Here is a 23,620-nt window from a genome sequence, read left to right on the forward strand (position 1 = left end):
GACTGTAACCGTACGCTTCCCCACGATTTAGGTTTGAGGAGAGCGGATATAGCAATAACAATGTCAGACTGCGCGTTAGCCATCGCGGGAACACGCAGAATCGTTTCGTTGATTGTTGATACATAAAGGATACTACTCTTCGGGTCGGATCGCGCTGGGCCGTAAATGTGGTGGAACTGTATGTTCGGGTATGGATCGCGACGATCAAAGGTGTTCACAAAGCCAACGAGGCCGAATAAACCTTCCTCCGTTAGTGGACCAGCACGGTCCAAAAAATACTCGTAGGTACTCTTCACCAGGCTAGAGTTCGCGGTCACGTCCCTGTTTAATTTAAAAATCAGCGGTACGACGACGTGATCCTGCATCTTTCGTCCAACGGGAAGATCGGAGACCAACGGAATGTTGTACGGACTGAGATCCTCCTCACGTCCAATGCCTGACAGCATGAGCAATTGTGGTGTATTAATGGCACCAGCCGAAACAATTGCTTCTCTTTTTACTTGCGCGGAGCGAATTTCACCATTACTGTACCTGAATTGAATCGAGGATACGCGTTTTGTTTCATCAAACAGAATTTTCGTTACCAGCGCGTTCTTGATCACTTGCAGATTGGGCCGCTGTTTGGCCGGCACAAGGAAAGCCTTCGCCGGACTGCACCGTGTCGCGTTCACTATGGTGCGCTGCATGCGCCCGAAACCGATGTATTTGTTTGCATTAAAGTCCGTCAGTACCGGGTATCCGGCTTCTTGTGAAGCTTTCAACATGCGCTGCATTCCGGCCGAATCTCCTGCAGCGGAAACCACCGTCAGATATCCACCGGTGCCATGATATTTTCCGTTCCGCACCACTTTCGGATCGCGATTGTCCTCGGACTTGCGGAAGTACTGGAGGGCTGATTTCCAACCCCATCCCGGATTGCCACGTGCTTCCCAATCATCGTAGTCCCGTGAGTTTCCTCGCATGTACACCATAGCATTCATCGCCCCAGAACCACCTAACATTTTACCCCGTGGCCAATAGCAGCCGTTTGGTGACGCACGACAAGCGCGCGCGTTAGTCGATTCTGCATAGTAACTCCAATCGTAGGGCGTATGTTGCAAACTCAAAAACGTAAAAGGAATCTAGAGTGGGGTAATAATTAGAAAATTTAAACACAAAATACGTCTACAAAATAGGCAAGCGAATGTAAGCGTTACATTAATAAGCGACCTTTTTGCCATCTACCACCAAAGCCAAATCGGGTGCGTTAGTTAGTAGGAAACACGCATCGTGAAGCAACCCCATAACTTACCTCCGACTCGATCGGTGGATCTCCTCCAGCCTCGAGCAGCAGTACCTTCCACGCTGGGTTCTCAGACAAACGATTGGCCATCACAGACCCGGCCGAGCCAGCGCCAATGATCACAAAGTCGTACTCATCCAACTCCTGGGCAAGGGCCGTTGGGCCATAATCATTGGGCCACATGTCCGGAGGAGAGATAGCGCACTGTGCCGCCAGGATTGTCTGCACGAGCAGTCCAAACAGCTGGTTGGCGGGTCCCAGGCTCTGAGAGGCACACTGGCCGCCAATAAGAGCTTCCATCCTTGAATGTTTCGTATCCACTGATACTGCACTCGATCTGAGTCTTTCGGTTTATCGTTACGAAACTGCGTTTTGCTCGTTGTGTGATGCTGTCTATGCAAAGAAGGTACACACGTCCGATTAGCTACTGGGCGTACAGAATCACTACGTGAGCAGCAGTCCAATCTGCTCCACTCTGGCCGACGAACGGAAGCGAACTGCCGCTGCTCGGTCGCAGGTATCTCGAAGACGTAAAATTTTCTGCTCTACCATATTCCCGATGCCAGCGTTCGATCACTCTAGATGTTTCTTCTTGTTTTGCATGACAGATGTTTCCCCTGTAGTTGTGAGGCAATAAAAAGACACCGAGCCCGCCGACACAAAATCGTTAAAAGTCCACCGCATAGAACAATTGCAAGGTGCTCTGTTAGGGAACTTGAAAAGAGGACCTATAGCAGAGAGTTTTACATATGCCCTTTCCCTTCTATTTTTTCTATTTTCAAGCTGTATACAACCCACACAGATAATTAGAGTTGTTTATTTTTACCATGTTGATTTTATTACAAATTTATGTCTGGACGGCGTTGAGGTGAAATGTCTCACCCATCCAGCTCTTCCTGCTTTAATTCTGCATTGGTCCGTTTGTTGTAATTGCTAACTAGTACTGAGGAATAGAATGAGTTGAACACATGATTGGATGAAGTTTGGGTTAACAAACAAATCGTATGAAAACATTCTTACGTAGTTATAGTTTCCATAAGCTGAAGATGATATTTTGTGAGGAGCCGATGAACCTAGAAGGCGACGTTATGCTCGACGTATTGCGTTCCAATTCTACACTTTCTATTAAACCTAAACTTTCCCTAATATGCACCGTACATGCTGTATATGTGGACTTTGTACTGAACAAGTTTGCAACAATACTTTGCGTTGTTTATCACAACATGACACTGCTAGACGAGAATGCAAACATCGCGCAGCTTCTTCAACACACACACTCGGTGTGATGCACATATCCACACACAGGAAGCATAGGTTGTTTTTTGACTATTGTTTTGACAACTTCATAAGGCTGCTATTATAACAACTGGCTAAACAATATAATTAGGCCGCCGGAGATTCCCAAGCAATAAATCTCTTGGACTCTTACTGGTTAGCTGTAAACTGTTTGTCAAATGAACTCATTCACGCTGGTCTTTTTTGCAAAATCTGTCGGATGATGGTAAACACAACAAGCTATACCAACGCTATATGCTACGATTAGGGGATCTACGGGATCAAATGTATATTTCGAATTGGTGTACCGGCACGGTTCGATTTCAGACCATGTCCACGTAACTCGTAGAATAGAATCTAATGAACCTGTTAGGGATCGTCATTACTAAAAACGATCTTGATGTCACGGAATCGAAAGATAAAGCAGACCTTATCATAGATTCGAATATAATCCGCTAAACATTCATTCTTATATCGGCAACAATTCTAGAGGTTGCCTCGGTTGTCCTCCTTCACCATGTCGGATGCTTTCTCGGCGATCATGATAGTTGGAGCGTTCGTATTGCCTCTCACAATCTCCGGCATCACGCTGGCGTCCACTACACGCAGTCCTCGAACGCCACGAACTCGTAAACGGGAATCGACCACTGCGTTGGGGTCACCGTCCGGACCCATCTTGGCAGTCCCAACAGTATGGTACAGTGTAAAGGACACCTCTCGAGTGTAGCACTCCCAGTACGCGTTGGAATCAAACGGGAATCGTTTGCACGCCGGAAGATCCAACTTCAGCAACTCGGGCTTGAATGGTGCCGCTGCACGAGTCGACATAATTTTTTGTTGAACGCGTATCGCCCCGATGAGCGCCCGTACGTCGTCCTGGTGGTATAGATAGCCCGCCTCGATTTTCGGTTCATCCTGTGGATTAGATGACTGTAGCTTTACGCTTCCCCACGATTTAGGCTTGATAAGAACAGCTAGCACCATAAGAAGGTCTGTCTCAGCATTCGCCATCGCTGGCACGCGTCCAACGGTTTCGTTGATTTCTGCTGCAATGAGAAAAGTGTTCACATTACCAGACCGTTTCGGCGAATACAAGTGGTGATACTGCACGTTCGGATACGGATCGTGAGGGTCTAGTGTGTTCACAAAGCCAACAAGTCCGGTCAGTCCTGGCTCGGACAGTGGACCAGCACGGTGCAAAAGATACTCGAAAATATCCGTTGGAAGGCTTGAATTTGCGGCCACGTCTCTGTTGAATTTAAAAATCACTGGCACGGTGACGTGATCCTGCAGCTTGCGTCCAACGGGAAGATCGGAGATCAACGGAATGTTGTGCACACGAAGATGCTTCTCCCGCCCAATTCCTGACAGCATTAGCAACTTCGGTGTGTTGATGACTCCTGCCGACAAAATTGCTTCCCGTTTCACTTTTACGGAGCGTATTTCGCCATTGCCCATAGTGAACTGAATCGCTGATGCACGTTTCGATTGATCGAACAAGATTTTTGTTACCAGCGCGTTCTTGATCACTTGCAGATTGGGCCGCTGTTTGGCCGGCACGAGGAAAGCCTTCGCCGGACTGCACCGTGTCCCGTTCACTATGGTGCGCTGCATGCGCCCGAAGCCAATCCGTCCTCCGGCATTAAAGTCCGCCAGCACCGGGTAACCGACTTCTTGCACCGCTTCGAACATCCGCTGCATTCCGGCCGAATCTCCTGCAGCGGAAACCACCGTCAGATATCCACCGGTGCCATGATATTTTCCGTTCCGCACCACTTTCGGATCGCGATTGTCCTCGGACTTGCGGAAGTACCGAAGAGCCGTTTTCCAACCCCAACCCGGATTGCCACGTGCTTCCCAATCATCGTAGTCCCGTGCGTTGCCCCGCATGTACACCATTCCGTTCATCGCCCCTGAGCCGCCTAGCATTTTGCCCCGTGGCCAATAGCATCCTTTTGGTGACGCACGGCAGGCTCGCGCCTTCCGAGACCTTGCGTAGAATTGCCAATCGTAGGGCGTATGTTGCAAGCTCAAAAACAAAAATGGTAGCTAACGAAGGGAAAGACGAAAACAGAAATATATCAATAAACTTCCTGGACGATGACATGCATCTGTTACAGCCACCTCTAATAACCTACCTCCGACTCGATCGGAGGATCTCCGCCGGCCTCGAGCAGCAGCACCTTCCACACTGGATTCTCCGTCAACCGATTGGCCATTACAGAGCCGCCTGATCCAGCTCCAATGATCACAAAATCGTAATCGTCCAACCCATGGACTAGGGCCGTCGGACCGTAGTCCTTGGGCCACATGTCCGGCGTGGAAATCGTGCACTGCGCCGTCAGAATCGTCTGCAACAGCAACCCAAACAGCTGGTTGGCCGGTCCTATACTTGGTGAGGCACATTGCCCGTTAAGAACGCTATCCATCCCGTGAAACCCCTTATTCGTAATCGCTGTGAGTATTTCTGATATCGAATGACTTAGAAAGAAAAAGGTTTGCTGATGGTATCTTCCACGTTCTACATTGCCACTGGTAAACTGCAGTTCGTCTCGAGTGCATGGCTTGGTTTTATATCACGAACAGGCAAAGTGCACTGTGAAGCAGGTACACATACATATATCCTGTGGATGATAGGTCAAGCTTTTATGTATGTACCAAAAAAACCGGTTTTATCCATATTTGTAGCTACCTAACACAATAAATCAACCAACGAATTATGGTGAAGAGAGAAGTTCGACTGCACAAGATTACATTGGATTACACATTTGCTCGATGGCTGCGAGTTTGGTTTTTGCAACCCCGAAAAAAATCAAGATAACTAACGGTATAATGCTGTATTGACAAAGGGTTCGGTTCTGTAGATATAAGGTAATGTGGGGCAACATGCCCCCCTTAAGCGAAAAATATCATTTTCTTCCATTTCATTCATTTAAAAATTCAAAATTCATTCATAGTTGGATTTTTAAACATTAAAATGATTATTGAAATGAAAATGAAAAAAAAAATATTTTTATTAAATAAGGTTTACGAAGGTCCTTTTGGTTTTTACTCCGTTGACAATTGTGGGGCGTTCGATATTGAACCCGCATAACACACATTGGTTTGAATTTTGTATTAGATGTATTTTAAAGACAGTTTCGAGAATTTGGAAAGACAGTTTGGGTATAAGTTCGTTGCTGGTTTTCGAACAGTTATTGAATATTTTTACCGATCTATTAATGCTAAAAAGGGGGTGCCCATGGCGCAGCGGTAGCGCGAGGAAACACCACACCACAGGTGTGGGATCGAATCTCGAGTCTGGCACCCTCCGGTATTACGAACGGCTGACCACCGATCTATAATATACCGTCTTTCGGTCACACAAACTCTCTTCGGAGAGAGGCCTTGTCCCACTAGGGGATGTCGTGCCACATAAAAAAAAAAAATTAATGCTAAAACAGGGCAAACCGCCTTAGCAAAACCTTTATACCTTTGTTGTGCCGTAAAATTCACATAGAATGTATTAGATGGATACGTTAATAAACACATTATATAACTCAATGTATTTTGGCTTAATTCAGCTTAAAATAGATTAACCCCCTGGGGTATCTTGCCTCACTGTGCCGTTAAATGTCCCGTTCTTGTTCCAAAAACCAGAATCTTTTTAAGACCACTTTAAATAATCTCCAAACACAAAGGCACCACGGAAGATGTAATGTATTCGCACTCGGCTTATAAGGAATGCCAGTAGAGATTTTTACTTGCGCCTTGTCGACGCCACTCTGTGCAACGTCAAACAAATAACTGTACGATCTGTGAACGTTTCCAAGAATGGGTTTGCGAAATGTGTTTTTGTGCACGCAATTTATATAACCTACTTAACCCTCAATGTATAACTGAGAATGTCTTCGGATTAATGTGAGAAAAATAAATTGAAATTCGCTATAGCAGGATGAATGAAATTCATCCATTTAGTTATCGTTTTAATACTTCTTCTCTGTCCCCGTATTCATTGTTAAAGGTTTGTTTCTGCATCGGTAATCTAAAATTAAACAATTTCTATCAACTAATAAAATAAGAAGGATGATCTGTTGGTTGCTTCTTAAGCACAGACACCGGGTTTGGTTGATTACCTGAAGGGGTTTACAATGGTACGAACGGATATTTTGTGATTACCCTCTACGATTTGCAACCTTCGGCGATGCTTGTGCTTCCGAACCCGGCATCGTGTCTCTACCGTGCGGATGGTATTGGAAGTTATAGCTATCGCATTGCCGATAGTGCTCCTCCCTTAGCAGTGCCGGTAGGTGAGCGAACTTGATCAGATCTGATGCCCGCTCTGCTATCATGATCACCGGTGCGTTCGTGTTGCCCGTCGTGATCGTTGGCATTATACTGGCGTCCACCACGCGGAGGCCACCGATGCCGTGCACTCGTAACTGCTCGTCCACAACCGCCATACGGTCCGTAGCTGGACCCATTTTGGCCGTCCCGACCGGGTGGTAGATGGTCTGCGAGTAGTGCTGGATGAGACATCGGAAGAAGTCATCTCCAGTACGTCCCTGGCACGTGTCACCATGCAACGTGTCGTAGATAAAAGTTGCGTTCAGCGTTCGCATCACTGACGTTTGTGCTACCTTAACTCCGAACTTGAGCCCTTCAACCTAGAATGGATGAAGAAATGGAGAAAAATAACAAGAGCATAGTTCGAAGTAAGTGCTTTGATTCAAACTTCCGTGTAGTCGCGTTTTACCAATATATCCAGATCACGATCGACCGCGAAGTAGTTGGGATATATCTTAATCTTCTCCATCGGGTCGGCACTGGCTAGTTGAAGCCATCCACGGCTTTCCGGTCGCATCAGCAGCGGCATGACTAGAAATGAGTCGTGGTACACCCAGGACTCGAAATTGCGTGCGTAGTAGTCGTAGGTAAGGCCGGCACCGGCCATCCCTTCCGTCCCACCGTCGGAGATGTCGGACTGGGCGGACATGAATATCTGCACATCGCCCCGCTTGCTCCCCGGTGGGTTATACTTGGTATTGATGAAGCCCATCACCTCGCACGAAGGCATCGCCACCAGCCGGCCCTGGTTGTGGAACAGGAAGTCGCGTGCCGTCGACACGTCCGCCACCTCGATCAGCCGAATCGAGAGAGGTGTTGGACCGGCTGGGTTGTGGATCAGAAACACACCACCACCGGCCGCCACATGGTCCTGCAGGTTTTGGCCTACGCCGGGAAGCTCGTGGATCACCCGAATACCGTGCGCCTCCAGCTGGTCGCGTGGACCCACGCCGGAGAGCATCAGCAGGTGCGGGCTGTTGAGTGCCCCCGCCGAAAGTATCACCTCCTTCGTCACCAGCACGTACTGGCGACGGTCACCCTTCCGGAAGAGCACGGCATAGGCGCGCTTATCGCGCGGATCAATCAGCACCTTCTCCACGACGGAGTTCATAGAGATGTGCAGATTCTTCCGGTTCGCAACCGGGCGCAGGTATCCCTTGGCCGTACTGCACCGCAACCCATCCCGGACGGAGCCGTGCAAGGGCGCAAACACGAGCTGGTCGGGCCCGTTGATATCGTCCGCCAACTGCACGCCCAGCTCCTTTACCGCGCGCAAAAAGTACGCCTGCAGCGACGAGTGGTTCCGGAACAGCTCCACCGTCATTGGACCGGTCCGACCGTGCCACGGTTTGTTGGCGATCTTCGGATCGCGCACGTTTTCCATCTTCACAAAGTACGGCAGCACGTCCTTCCAGCTCCAACCGGCATTGCCGAGCCGCTCCCAGCCATCGTAATCCTCCGGGTTGCCGCGCACGTACATCATCGCGTTCAGCACCGACGAACCACCGAGCACCTTACCCCGTGGCCAACTGCACCGATTCCCATGCATTCCCTGGCAAAACCGCTCGTTCGGCTCCGTCTCGAACATCCAATCCAGCCGGCCCTTCTGCAGCACCGGGTACAGGTACGGCAGGTCGCTCAGAAACGTCTCGTCCGTGCCCGCCTCCAGCAGCAGCACGTTCCAGTCGCACACCTCCGACAACCGGGCGGCCACCGCGGCACCCGCGCTCCCGCCACCGATCACCACGAAGTCGTACACGTCGTAGATGAACTGCGACGGTATGTCTTGCACGCGATTCCGGAAGTCGACCACGTCCGTGCGCTGCAGCCAGATGCACGCGTCCAGCAGCAGCATGATCAGCACGTTGGTTGGACGCGTCAGCATGATGCGCATCCTGGTGTTGTGGCTTTCAACCGGCCCGAAACCCATCGTTTTGCACTCTCTTACTTGGTGCTTGAGCCGGGTGGACGACAATCACTTTTCGTTTTCGATTCAACCACTTTCCGCCGAACGGTTCGATCGACACTACACCGCGCACTGTTGATCGGAGTTGTCACGAGTGACGCTACCGATCGGCAGTTTTCAACCGTTCCACGCAAAACTGCTGCGTTCGGCATAATTGCTAGCTACCGTTTGCTGTGAATCGAGGTCGAACTGCATGCGATCGGTAGGGCTTTACGCCGAGCACCGAAACTTCAACTACAAATCTTGCATCAGATTCACGGCTTTTAAATTAACAATTTGCCTATCTGAATTTTTCCAATGTAGTTTCCTCGAAGGTCTGCTTATCTTCCCTTACTTCAGAAGGCTTTATTGTACGTTGTAAATAACATAGATATCAAATGTTCTAGAAGGGTGTTGGCTCTGCGCCCTGCACATAGAATGAGTTCACAAAAAAGATCAAAACAAACTTGTCTACCAATCATGCAAATGTAAGGACGCTCCGTCGTCCAGTTGCGATGGTGCCCTTGGCTGGTGCATAATTCGGTTTTTCGGAGCGTCGGGAATTCGTTGGTTTTGTTATTCGGAGTGTATTCGTTCTACCTCTATTTGGGAAAGATGAACGGCGTCGCTACGTACGAGGTCCGGACGCGTTTGCTCTACAGCTCGCGACTCGGCACGGTGTTTTTGCTGCTGATTGACGCCAGTATCTGGCTCCAGCGGCCCGACATCGTCGACTTTCACAATCGCGTTCAACCCATCCCGGGCGCGTTCGTACAGGACATCTACGACTTCGTGGTGATCGGTGCCGGTTCGGCCGGTGCTGTCATGGCCGCTCGGCTGTCGGAGATATGCCACTGGGATGTGCTGCTGCTGGAGGCCGGTACGGACGAAACGTTTCTGACGGAGGTGCCATTCCTCTATCCGACCCTGCAGACGTCGCGCGTCGATTGGAAGTTTCGCACGGAACCGTCGCAAGAGTTTTGTCTCGCGATGGAAGAGCACCGGTGCCGGTGGCCCCGCGGTAAGGCACTAGGGGGCAGCTCGACCATCAATGCCATGTTGTATGTGCGCGGGAATCGGCGGGACTACGATGGTTGGCGTGAGTTGGGCAATCCGGGCTGGGGTTACGACGATATGCTGCCCTACTTCCTAAAGCTGGAGGATATGCGCGATCCCAGTTTTAGCAACCTGTCATACCACAGCACCGGTGGTCCCATCACGGTGGAACGATACCGGTACCATACGGCACTGCAGGGATACCTGCTGGAGGGCTTGAAAGAGATGGGCCTTACGAATCGCTACGGTGAAATGAATGGACCGGTGCAGAGTGGTTTCGCCGTGCCGCACGGGTCCATCCGGGACGGGCTTCGCTGTAGTACGGCCAAGGGCTACCTGAGACCGGCCGCAGCTCGCAAAAACCTGCATATCTCCATCAACAGCATGGTCGAAAAGATTCTGATCGATCCCGTCGACAAACGCGCCTACGGTGTGCAATTTGAGAAGGACAACCGCCGCTTCTACGTGATGGTCTCGAAGGAAGTTATCCTCTCCGCTGGTGCACTGAACAGTCCACAGCTGTTGATGCTGTCAGGTGTGGGACCCCGTAAGCAGCTCGAGCGCCACAACATACCGGTCTTACAGGAGCTGCCCGGAGTGGGGCGAAACCTACAAGACCACGTGGCAACCGGCGCAGGTGGCTACACCGTCCAACCACCGTCCGGTGCAAGCCCAGTGGCATACGATTTCGCCCAATCGGTCGGTGTAGACACGCTTCGGCGGTTTCTGCTCGAACAGAATGGTCCCCTGTACGGTATGCCGCTGTGCGAAGTGATAGGTTTTCTCAACACCAAGTATCAAGATCCGTCGACCGATTGGCCTGATGTTGAGGTGTTTCTCGCCAGCATATCGGACCTCACGGACGGAGGAAGGTTTGGCAAGCGTGGTTCGAGCATCTCCGATCAGTATTACGGCGAGGTGTACGAGCAGCAGGTCTACCAGAACTCCTACATGGTTATTCCAATGCTCTCGCGTCCATACAGCACCGGATGGTTGGAGTTGGCGAGCAAACGCCCCCGGGATCACATTCGGATATATCCCAACTACTTTGCCGATCCACGGGATATGCAGATATTGGTAAGAAAACGCTCGACAGTGGAACATCCTCGTGTGAGCTGCACTTGGTTTCTTTTATTGTGTGTATGCATCTTTTTTCGCACCGTCGACGTGCCTAGATTGAGGGATTGAAATTTGCCCAAAACCTCGCCCAGACGGCCGCCATGCGTCGAATCAACGCCACACTGCTCGACTACTCGCGTTCGCCATGCCGGCGAGATTCGGTGCCAAACGAGGACGAGTTCTTCAGCTGCCTCGTGCGCCACTACACGCAAACTATCTACCATCCGTGCGGTACGGCCAAGATGGGCCCGGTCACCGATCCGCAGGCGGTGGTAGATCGATTCCTGCGGGTTCACCACGTCGGAGGATTACGCGTTGTGGATGCCAGCATTTTTCCCGTCATCCCTACCGGCAACACCAACGTGCCGACCATCGCCACGGCGGAGAAAGCGGCCGATATCGTGAAGGCGGCCTACGCGGCCGACCTTACCGCCCATGCCGATGAACTGCGCCAGTGTAGCACGATCTTTTACGATTATTCTGCGGCAGCGATGAAGGGAAACCGTGTACAGAAAATGCCTTACGATACTTGAAGATTAGCTTTACGGTGATTTAATTAAGGCCATTTATAGTATCATGAGTGTTTAATCTTTTTATTATTATACTCCAGATCAAGGGTCGGCAAAGTCCGGCCCGCACACTGATTTTATTTTGTTATGCTTCATACAAATAATCCTTCTTAATTTGAATCGAATTTTTTCACGATGTTAGGTTTTTTTTCCTCCCAAAAATGAAGAATTAAATAGTTGAACGTGGTTTTCAATACCAAGTGACTTTCTCGTATACTTTTTGTTAGACTTTGATCGTTCTAAAATTTCCTAGCCTCATGAGTCTCCTCCAAACTCTGGTGGCAATTACTCGTTTACTTTGTGTCCAAAATACCTGCATTCAAGGAATACAATCTTCAAAGCCATTTCGAAATAGCATAAGGCTCGCAATATTATAAACTTCTCGAAGCGGAGTTATTTTAATCACTGAGAGTACGCAAGTAAAACTAAGATACTTTTAAAAAATTGAGTAGAGGATTGGTTTGAAGTACAATTGAAAAAATAAAGCTACAGTTCCACAAACCAAAATTCATATATTGAAAAGGAACAAGCTTCAACGAAAATAAGTAGGATGTTTCAAAAACTTTAACGATAAAATTTGAAATGTTTTATCTTATGTAACTTTACTATTTAGAAAGTTGATACTTCATTGAAAAGGGTTTAGTACTGCTTTGAAAACATTAAATAACCGTTTAAGGTTTCCGGCTCGCGCTTTCGATTTCTTTTTAATCATCCGGCCCTTTTAGGAAATGTATGCCGACCCCTGCTCTAGTTCCACTGATCTACATAACTGGTTCTGTCAATAAATTAAATCACTTATTCCAAGGGTCTCACACATGCTTCTCTCGTTCGCACAGTTTTCACATTTGACTTCCCGCATCCACACATACCACTAACGCTAAGATAAGAGACTTTTTTTTACACAGATTTGCTTGAGAGACAGATCAAGCAGAGGTGTAATATCGTGGACACGCACGACGCCCTATGCCACGCCGCGCTTTATCCAGAAATCCTTGATCATATCGGCGCCCTTCTCGGCGATCATGATCACCGGTGCGTTCGTGTTGGCACTGACTAATTTTGGCATAATGCTGGCGTCGATCACGCGCAACCCCCGGATCCCGTACACCCGCAGCTGCGGGTCGACGACGGCCTGCTTGTCCCAGTACGGACCCATCTTGCACGTACCGACCGGGTGGTAGATCGTGCAGGTATAGTGCCGTATCATGCACTCCCAGTACAGATCGGTAAACATCTGGATGTGTCCGCAGCCCGGGAACTTGTAGGCGCTCAGCGTGGAGGCGTACTTCTGCATTGTCTGGGTGCGCGACAGTGCGTACGCGATCTTGACACCCTCGACGAGCGTCCGCATATCGTGCTCGTCGTGCAGATAGTTCGGATAAATGTACGGGTAGTCGAGCGGGTTGGCACTGCGCAGCTTGATCGTGCCGACACTGCGCGGTCGCAGCAGCATCGGGATGATACTCCACGCGTCCATGTTGTTGATTGGCTTGAAGACGGCGTTATAGAACGCCTCGGTTAGCCCGTGCGCCTTGCGCAGCTGGTTGCCGCCGTCCGAGTTCGTCGAGCCGGACACGAAGTGAAACTCGATGTCCGGATAGTCGTCCGAGGCGTTCACGTACTTGGTGTTGACGAACGCCAGCCCCTCGACGCCACCGAGAATGGTCAGCGGACCCTGGCCGAGCACGGCGTACTGCAGCACGGTCGACATCGAGTGGTACCGGTTCTCCACGATCGACACCGGTTGGTTCACCATAAACGTCAACCCGCCGAGCCCGATGTGATCCTGCAGGTTCTCGCCAACCGGAAGATCCTTGATCAGCGGTATCCGGTGCTTTGCCAGTTCGCTTTTCGGACCGATGCCCGAAAGCATCAATATCTGCGGTGAGTTTACCGAGCCTCCGGACACGATTACCTCCTTCGAGGCTCGCACATGGTGGATCTTACGGTCCCGCAGAAACTCGACGCCGAAGGCGATCTTGCTGATCGGATCGATCATGACGCGCGTTACGTGCGCAAACATGGCCACGTGTAGGTTGGTGCGCAGGCGGGCCGGCCTGAGGAACGCCTTGCCCGTGCTGCAACGTCCCCCACGACGGATCGTACCCTGTGCGATCATGAATCCGGTCTGCTTAGCGCCATTCAGGTCCCGATTTTCGTACCCCATCTCGACACCCGCCTCCACGAAGGCCGCCGCTAGTGGCGTATGGTATGGTGCTTCTCCAATCGTCAGATAGCCACCCGTTGCGTGGTACGGAGTGTTCGCCAGGTACGGGTTGGTGTTGTCCTCCGATTTCTTGAAGTAGTACAGCGCATCCTTGTAGCCCCAACCGGCGTTGCCCATCGACTCCCAGTTGTCGTAGTCCTTCTTGTTGCCGCGCAGGTACAGCATGTAGTTGAGTACGCTCGACCCACCGAGTACTTTCCCCCGGGGCCAATTGCATCGACCTCCGTTCATGCCTGCCATGGAGAAAAGCGACACGAGTTAGTAGCATTCATTCTGCGGAGCTCCTCTATGACAGTCACAAACCTAAACAGAACGTTCCCGAAGGTTCCGATTTGTACTTCCAGTCGAGTTTGCTCAGTTGCAGGTAACCGGCCATCAACGGTACCTCCGATATCTCCGTCTCGTCACCTCCCGCCTCCAGCAGCAACACGTTCCAATTTTCCACCTCCGTTAGACGATTAGCCAGAACGGCCCCTGCGTCGACATTAAGAAGAAGAAACGGTCACGATCACTTTCGACCAACGACAGCTGCCATCAACGGTCCATTCAACCTACCGGCCGACCCGGCACCTATTATGATGAAGTCGTACTTATCCAGCATCACCTCGGTCGGCACGTCGATGACGCGCGCCTCCGGATCCATGAACTCCTCGTACTGGAAGTACGCGATCGCCGCGACCAGCATCGGCACGAACCAGCCAACGCTCGAGGCGGCCGTCGCCACCGACCCAATGGCCGCACCGACAAGTTCACTCATCCTGAAGTGAACTCCCGAGGGGTTATACTAACACGACACACACGGTTGCCAAGGATTCACTGTTGCCTCTTTGTCTGTGTCTTCAATTCGTCGTCACTTTTGCACTGTTTCAAATAGACCACAACAATTAGGTTCTGTCGCTAGCTAGGTTGGTTTGTGTCCAGGATAATTACGAGTCATCAAGACGTCAGTCTCTTGGTGTTCTCGCATCAATTACATACAACAAAAAAGAATTTTTCACTTTGCGAAGTTAACCACTAACCGCTAGCCTTTCTTGCACACATTCTTTTAAACATATTCGCTGTGTTATCCCTTTCACGGAGCCACCTTCGACGTACCTAAATTTTAACGAAACAAAGAAATGTGTTAATTGATCGAATAGTTTCTCACGTTTTCGTCACAACTGACCAAAACAACAGTTTTCTTTAATGATTAGCGCTTAATTTCCAATGAAAGTGAAATTTGCATCTCACCAAAACTGTTGACATATTTGAATGTGAGTGTTGCAAATATCGTCTAATTATCTTCGCCTTTTTTCATTGACTTTTGCCATCTACGTGGATTTGTGGGCCTGTAGAAATCTTCCACACTCTTACACTGTTCTCCTAAAAAGCTACCACTATTGTTTTAGTCGCGGGGGTCCGCGATAGCCGAGCGGTAGCGCCGGTTAGAAAATCGGCCCACGCCGGGGCTCACCACCTCGACGGCGTGGGTTCGAATCCCAACCGAGACCGGACTCTCCCCTGTACGAGAAGACTAACTATCCACGTACTACAACAGGGAAACAAGTCTCGTAAGCCCTTAACGGGGGCAGGCATGACCAAGAGGTCGTTACGCCAAGAAGAAGTATTGTTTTGGTCCATTGTGAGAGAACTCTTGTTCAGCCGATCTGCTTTTATTTACAAGTATAAATTTTTACTGTTGAATTTCACATTGTTTCATTAACAGTTGTGTTCATGGTACACACGCTTGCTTTCTATATTTCTTCATCATTTACACCTATTTCGTTGCATTACCGAACGGATGCAGCTGCTGCCATAAAATTGTTCCATCCATAATAATAATGATTCACAGTGCACTAATCATTACATACACACCATTGCCAAATGGAGCTCACTTAAATATGCGTAGGACATATCGACTTTCGTGATACTCCGCTAAGCGATGGGTTTTCCTCCGGCCAGCAGCCCGTCCCTAAAGGAAACCACGTGAATGCGCGCCCACATGGCAGGTAGAGTAGAGTAGCACGTTTGGACGGCGATATAAACGTGGGCACTTTCGCGGCGACGATGATCGATTGCGATAGTGGGCCCGATAAATGTCGTGAAATCGCCGCTCGTTCGCTTATGTCACCCAGTTGACGTTGGGCGAGATTAGGTCGCGGTACACCACGCTGCACCACGATTCGGCCGAGTGGGTAGAATTAAATGGGCAGCGCCGTTTTCGACCGAATTCGACGAACTGCACCAGATCACGTACGATTGCCGAAAAATTTGTCGCTGTCAGCCGCCGCCGCCGCGACCGTGGGTTGGAAAGTACCCGCCGTTTGTCCGTGATGGCCATGGCGAGTTTATACGTTGCTATTAAAAAGCCCACCCCGGGACGCGCTACGTGAGGGGAAATTGTAAAACACTTCTGTCACTCGTTACCGTCGCTTAAACTAGTGAAAAGTGTGTCCAATCGGCTGCCGAAATTGTCGTTAATTAATCTCCTTTTTGAGACGCGACCCAACGGAAGTTAATTTGGGGCGCTGGTGGGGGGAGGAAAAAAGGAACCATCAAAACCGTCATAACCATTTGCGGCGTTGTGAAAGCGTCTCCCAAATTACGTTACATTGCCGCTTGCGTAAGGCAAGAATACCCAAATGGCACATAAAAACACGAACCAGTTTGTAGGACTTTCGCCCGGTCGGAAGTTGCCGTGACTTTCTGTTGGTGCAACATGAAACGCGCGTAGGTACAGCCCTTACAGCACCACCAGTTCTCACACGTACACACACTGAAGCTTGATCTCGGCCCCAAAGGGAAAACTGTTGACACGTCGATGACCGCTCACTTTCTGTCACTTTCATCTTCTACCGGAATGGAAGGGCTTAGCAGTTCCCTCTGCGGGGCTCGGGTGTGGGTTGGTTAGGTCACGGAAGAGATCCTCTTGACGTTTGACACCTTCGAGACTTTCAAGCCCCACAACAAACCGGTGCCAACGACCTTAACCTCTAAACATAATACCAAACGCGCCGGGAGATCATAAAAGGCGAAACGAAACTAGTTTCATTTCCTCCCGAGCGCGCACTGACGGATCGCTTGCATCGCGAGATATCGGACAGGGACGCCCCAAAACGTGTGGCGAGAGGGAAGCGTTGTCGAAAAGAGTTGAGCGCATGAAACGTCGGCAAGCGAGGAAAGCACACACCAAAAACCGGTCCGGTCGGGTTGAATTATGCAGTTCCGTTGTTTTGATGATGGCTTGTCTTGTGGCTTGTGTCGAAAATTGGCCGCTGCAGCTTTCTATTGGTTTTGAGCTCTTCCCTGGTTCATTTTTAACTACTTTTCCACTTGATTCGGCTCGCCAGTTTGTGGAACTTAAATAACGACTTTTTGATTGTTTTGTTCATGGACTTAAAGTCAATTTATTATTAAGTAAAAGTTGAGTTTTTAAAAACGCACATCAATTGGTCCGTGCCTTTGTCCGGATTTCAGCACACTTTAACGCACTTCACACTCAGCTGAGCAGCTAAAGCTAGCGGTGTTGGCGACTCAATTTCCCGCCCGCATCCCAAAACAAGAAAATGGGTCATAAGCACAGAAACCGTCGTCCCGCAACCGGCCGCCCGTTATCTGCCCTGCCCCGAAACCGTGCATATGGACACACGTTAATGCATGCAGCATGGTCCACCACCGAATCACAAACACACTCGCAACCAACTCCTCCTCCAAGTCCGGTCCGGGCGTTCTTTCGAAAGTAGGTCCCCCGTGCGAGGTTTCTCCCGTTCTAGATATTATGCGACTTCCACCTTCCAGCCGCTTTTGTTCAACCTCGAAGACGATCTGTCCTCCGTTCACGTTGTTACTTCCTCGCGCCCCAAAGCCGTTGGCTCGTGTCCCGTGAGTCCTCTTCTTCTATTCTGGTGGAGTCAAGTATTTCAAGCACGCACGCACGGATGTCGACTATGTTGCACCGAGAGGAACACCGAGTGCTGCAGCAAATCAACGGACAAAACACAACACAAAAACGGAAGGCTTACGCACTCGGCAAAGGGGTTCAGCGGTCGAAGAAAGCTGGAGAGCGACTGACGAACGTCGTCGCGTTCGATCCGGGCGATCCGGCGGAATGTTGGGAGTTTGCGCTTTCGATACAGCGTTGCTGCTCCATCCGCTCGGTTCGGGTTTTATTGGTCGTGGTATGGCCGTCTGACCGCCCCCCCGCTAGTTCCCGACACCACGCGGGGCAGAGAGGGTTGAATCGGATGTACGTTGGATTCCCTTCTTCGGTGATACCGTTACCATCTCCGCTGGCTATCTTCTGCAACGAACCTGTCTCGCTTTTTCGTTCGCTGCCTTTCGCCGCGGTGTAGCTTCGATAGGGACTTTTCATGGATCACGGCTTGTTGTGGTCCGCGGGTTCTGTCCCTAAGCTGAACTGTATTCGGTAATGGCATTGGACTTGAAAAACCGCACATTATAACATCATGTTTTTTTCACAATAAATTGTAGCCGTCCACCAGAATGAGTCACAAGGTGCGATCCCTGGTGGCTTTGGATGTTTCTCAATCTGTGCCTTTGAAACGTTCTCCCCGGGTCGGAAAACTACTGCGAGACCAAAAGTGAAGTGGAAAATGTTAAGTCCTTACAGCATCCATATTTGCAGTCTACATTAAAAAACGACTATTTCAATTTCTTATTGAATTCGATCGTATTTAACAACCTTCGAACTTATTTACTTTCAAATTGGATTGTATGATAGTTCACAAGAATCGTGAAATGATAAAAATTCAAAAGGCTATTATGATTCAAAAGACTTCACTGCTTAGATAAGGACGTAACTTTTGGAAAAAAGGGCTAAATTATACCAAAAAGCACCCTTTTCAGCTTGTAGATTTATGAGGTTAAAGAATTAAATCTGCTTTAAAAGCAACAAAAACACGCACAGGTTTTGAGGCAGACCTGTTCAGAGGTGAACAAAATTATAAGTCCAATGTCAATGTTACAGTCGGACGATTTCGCCGTAACCACCGTTTGCAGAGCGGTACGTTGACCGCGGGCTGGCCCGGTTCAACCGGTTCAGCACCGTGATTTTCCTGCTCCGTATTAGTTGGCCATTTTCCTAAGCGGACAGCCCAGTGGACAGGACGCAGCACTGACGGTGGTCTGAACCACAAGGTTTGCGTACGTGCATTTTACCACGCACCGGACGCACTTGCCAACTTCACTTTCCGTTTAGTGTATGGCGCTCGTGCCCTTCGCTTATCCGGGCCAGAGAAAACTCCCAATCGCTCTATCATTCACGCAGAAGCCGGTGATTCACTAACGCGTGTGTTTTGTTTGCTCACTGTCTGTTTAAATGTCTTGGTGTACCTTTCATCCCATATACCATTTGCATTTACATGTGTACGGTGTGGAAAAGCAAACGGGCTTGGAGCTGCGAAAACGTGTTCTCGATGATGCACGTCGCGTTCGTCTCACCGCTCAACGAGTGGTTGTTTTTGTCCTTCTATACATTCCATTTTCTTTCCGTTTTTCTTGCAGGAGGTATGCCGTAGGCTCTCGTCCCGATGCAAACATTAAAAGCTTTTTTTACCTCAGCCAATTACAACGAAGCAAATGGGGCGGGAGGAACCCGCTAGATAATTCGATCTTAGGTTTATTGGCAAACATATTTTTTTTTTTTTATATGATCGACCTCTAAGGCGACCTCTCTGACCCCTTGTCCCCATCCCGCATGTGCACCAATAAGGTAGAGCTAGGATGGTAGGGTTTCGGAAAGACAAAAATCTCCTTTTACGGACGTTGTGGCACGCGACGATCCCCTGAAGGGGGAAAGCGAATGTCGCCGAGAGGCTTCTAGACAACCTTTGGATCAACAGACCAAAGTTATCCTGCTCTCGACGATGGACTCAAACGGGATACAATTGACATGGTTGCCCACCAATTGAATTACTCCCGTTTACTACCCCCTAAAAACCTTCCCGAAGCACACGCTGGAAGCTCCCAGCATTTTCCCTCCCGACTTATCTCGGAGTTGGAGGAAGGACCTGTTCAGGTTGACGCCTCACATGGTTGCGTCGTCGCGAGCGGTTCCTCTGCGCCGGTTGTGGTGGCACTAGCTGAGCATTTGCAGTAGCGAGGTCGCGTCTGGCATCCTCCAGCTCCTGCTCATTGACCGCCTCGAGCACGCGTAGCATCGCCTCGTTTCTACGCTCGAGCACTTCATGGTTTCTTCGTCGGACCGTCCTGTTCCGCAGCCGCCTCATACGTTGGAGTAGATTCCGATGTTCTCTGTTCCAGGCTACTCTTGCATTAGGCGCCATTGCATGAAGCCGGGCAGCCAGAGCCGGTCGATGTCTCGGGATGCCCCCAATCCGCCTGGGCCGACTCTGTCCCCGTCTCCACGCCGCTTCCGCTGCGTCTGCTCTTGTCGCTGCTGCTGCTGCAGTAGCTCGTTGTTGCTGCTCGACTCGCCATTCGTGCTGTAGCACCCTGGTTATTTCCGAAGCTGCTGTTGCGACACGATTCCACGACTCGCGACTATGAAGCATATACGCTTGCAGGTTGTCCGCTGAGACGGGGATCAACCCGAACCCACACAGCAAACGGTTGCGAACCTCGTCAAACCTTGGGCATTCGAATAGCACGTGCTCTGCCGATTCGACGACCCCTGTACACCTGATGCAGTCCGGGGATTGAGCAAACCCCTTCACGAACAAAAATTCGTGAAAGAATCCGTGACCCGTGAGTACCTGGGACAGGTGAAAGTTAACCAGCCCATGACTCCGGGTTGCCCATGGCTCTATTTCGGGTAGAAGACGATGCGCCCACTTTACGAACCGGCTAGCTGACGTCTGCATGGCGATGTCATCCCACTCAAGTTGCCACCTCGAGTATGTGACAGTTCGTTGCTCCTTACGTATATCTTTTGCCGCTCTTCCTGTTTGACTTCTGGCTTCGTAGCACCGGTGGTCCTCGTCGATCAACAAGCATATAGGTGGCATGCTTGCTGCAACGCTGGCAACCTCATACCTCACACTCCGGAAACAGCTAGCGACCATCTTAGTTGACATGCGGTCCACACGGTTTAATAATCTGCGGTTACTTTGGATATTCAGCGCTGAGTACCAAGCTGGCGCCGCATACCGCATTATGGAGGAAGCAACGCTCGCCAATGTTCGCCTTCGGGTACTAGATGGGCCTCCGTGGTTTTTCAGTAGATACTGAAGAACCCTGTTCACTTTGGTGGCTTTCTCCGTGACGTGTATAATATGCGGTGTCCACAGGAGATGGTCCTCGATCTTGACTCCCAGGTATCGAATACTGCGCTGCGAACTGATGACGACGTCCCCGACACGAACAGGAATGCGCGGATGTCCACGCCGCAGGCTACTCACCATCACAATCTCGGTCTTGTCAACCGCCAGTGATAACGAGTGATCCTGTATCCACCGCTGCACCGAGGTGATAGCACGACTAGCTTCATTGGCTGCTTCCTCTGGTGTGCGACCAGCGACGGTCAGCACAAGGTCGTCGGCAAATCCCACGATGGATGATCCCGCTGGCAGCTCCACGTCCAGCACACCGTCGTACATTGCGTTCCACAGCGTCGGACCCAATATCGAGCCCTGTGGCACCCCAGCTGTGACTGCGCGCGATCTGGTCCCCGTATCAGTGGCGTAATGGAGCACTCTGTTTTCGAAGTAACTTCGGAGGATCCGCATCAAGAAGTCGGGTGTCTGCTTGTTGTGAAGAGCCTCTCCGATCACGCTCCAACTAGCCGAGTTGAATGCATTTCGAACGTCTAATGTCACTACCATGCAGCATCGCGGATCTCGCCGATTGGTTCGTCCAAAAGACATTGCATGTCTGCCTCTGGCCACCACCTCCTGGATCGCCTCTACCGTCGATCTCCCCTTTCGGAACCCAAATTGACGGGCAGAGAGATGCGGACCATTAGGGTCGTCTTCCAAATGATCGTTGAGACGACTAAGGATAACACGCTCGAACACTTTGCCAACGGTGTCCAGCATGCACAGTGGTCGAAAAGATGACGGTCGTCCGGGTGGTTTTCCAGGTTTAGGTAGCAGAACAAGCCGCTGATGTTTCCATTGGTCCGGAAAGTGGCCGCGATCGAGACAGTCCTGGAAAATGCGACGGAACACTTCTGGGAACGCTCTTATCGCCGCAGTGGCAGCAACATTCATGATACCGTCAGGGCCTGGAGCCTTTTTGGGATGCATACCGGATGCAATATTAACCAGCTCCTCTTCCGTCACTGGTCGGCAGACTGCGATGGGGTTATCGGATGATTCCGGCCAAACCATTGGTGGATGCGTTGGGAAAAGTTCATCGACTATTCTCCCGAGAATCTCGGGATTTTTCTCTTGAGGTACACGCGCGCCCCGCACCCATGACATGACAATGCGGTACCCATCCCCCCAAGGATTGTCTTCGACGGAAGCTGCTAGTTCATCCGCGCACCGGCGCTTGCTGATGTTGATAGCCAAGCGTAGTGCCTTCCTGGCTGCGCGCAGCAACTCGATTCTCGTCTCGCGTAACGCTTCGTTCCTAGTGCGCTTCAGAACCGCCTCGGCGCGCTTACATGATGACAGTAACCCTTCAATTTCCGTTGTCCACCAGTATGCGTTTGTGCGGTCACGAAATCCGCTGATTCGTGGCATTGTTTCGTCGCACGCTCGCGTTATCAGCCGTATCATCGTTGCTGGGTCGTTCGCCAACTCGTCGAATCGGTGAGCTCGTAAGGAGTGAATAAAGATTTCAGGGACAAATGTCGTCGCGTCCCATCTTCCACTCTGTTGTGGTGCGCGACGGTCCATTCTTGAGGATCTCGTCGCTCGAGAAGAACCGACCTTAAACATAATGGCACGATGATCGCTGTTCGTGTAATCACTGAGCACCTGCCAGTCTTCGGGAGCCGCGATATTGGAGCTTGCGAACGTCACATCCGGTATCGACGGTGCAGCTACTCCGTTGCCGACAAAGGTTGGTCTATTGCCCCGGTTAAGCAATCTTACACCGAGCAGTTCGGCCGTCGCAAGTAGTTCTTCTCCTCGGCGGCAAGTATTTCGACGACCCCAGTCCACGGCCGACGCGTTGAAGTCGCCTGCAAGAACAATTCGTGGGCATCCGCGTACCGCTGACACAATCGCCTCCATGAGAGTCCGGAACCTTGCCAAATCCCACGCGGGAGGAGCGTAGCAGCTAACAAACGTGATGCCGTTCACGTCAGCCGCCACCATACCTTCTACCACGCAGTGCACTTTCTGTACCGGGTGATTTCCAAGTGCTACTATCGCCGTCCTAGTCACAGGGTCTGCAACCCAGTTCCCGTTGTTCTGGGGCAAGCGGTAGAAGTCAGACAATAGAGCTACGTCCGACTCTTTCACACGAGCAAGCTGAGTGAGCAGGTCCTGAGCCACCCGGCTCTGCCGCAGATTTAGCTGAATTACTGCGAAAATGATGGCTGGGATCCACATTGTGCAGCTCCCGTGTGGTGTGGCCCACCGCAGGTTATGCACTTCGCCGCTTTGTTGCAGCCCTTAGCTTTGTGGCCTTCCGTTCCGCACCGACGACATATTCTGGAGCGGTCTGGGCCCTTGCAATCACGAGCGTAGTGCCCACGAAGTAGGCATTTGACGCACTGAACATCCTCTAGGCGTTGCTGTTCTGCTCCTTGTATCCTGCAGACTGAATAGCCGATCTTCAATCTACTACCGACGATGGCGTCGACGAGTCTCTTCGGCACTCGCACCAACGCTTTCTGATCGCCTTGGGCATATCTTCGTAGTCGGACCGCTTCAGCAGTAACTGGGATATTCAGCTTTTCAGTCATGGCC

The 23,620-nt window shown here is 50.6% G+C and overlaps 2 protein-coding genes across 2 annotated transcripts in view; one reads left to right on the forward strand and one right to left on the reverse strand.

Moving 5' to 3' along the window:
- Nucleotides 1-23,620, forward strand: part of LOC131286133 (flotillin-2) — a 190,045-nt gene that overhangs the window by 153,346 nt on the left and 13,079 nt on the right. The gene's annotated exons all lie outside the window — the stretch shown is intronic.
- On the reverse strand, nt 12,534-14,556 carry LOC131286132 (glucose dehydrogenase [FAD, quinone]). Its single transcript, XM_058315022.1, has 3 exons — nt 14,355-14,556; nt 14,103-14,273; nt 12,534-14,032 (listed from the first exon to the last, which is right to left on the reverse strand). The coding sequence occupies exons 1-3, from the start codon at nt 14,554-14,556 to the stop codon at nt 12,534-12,536; spliced, it is 1,872 nt and encodes a 623-aa protein (XP_058171005.1).

Source organism: Anopheles ziemanni, chromosome 3 (assembly GCF_943734765.1).
Source record: "Anopheles ziemanni chromosome 3, idAnoZiCoDA_A2_x.2, whole genome shotgun sequence".
Lineage (NCBI taxonomy): Eukaryota > Metazoa > Arthropoda > Insecta > Diptera > Culicidae > Anopheles > Anopheles ziemanni.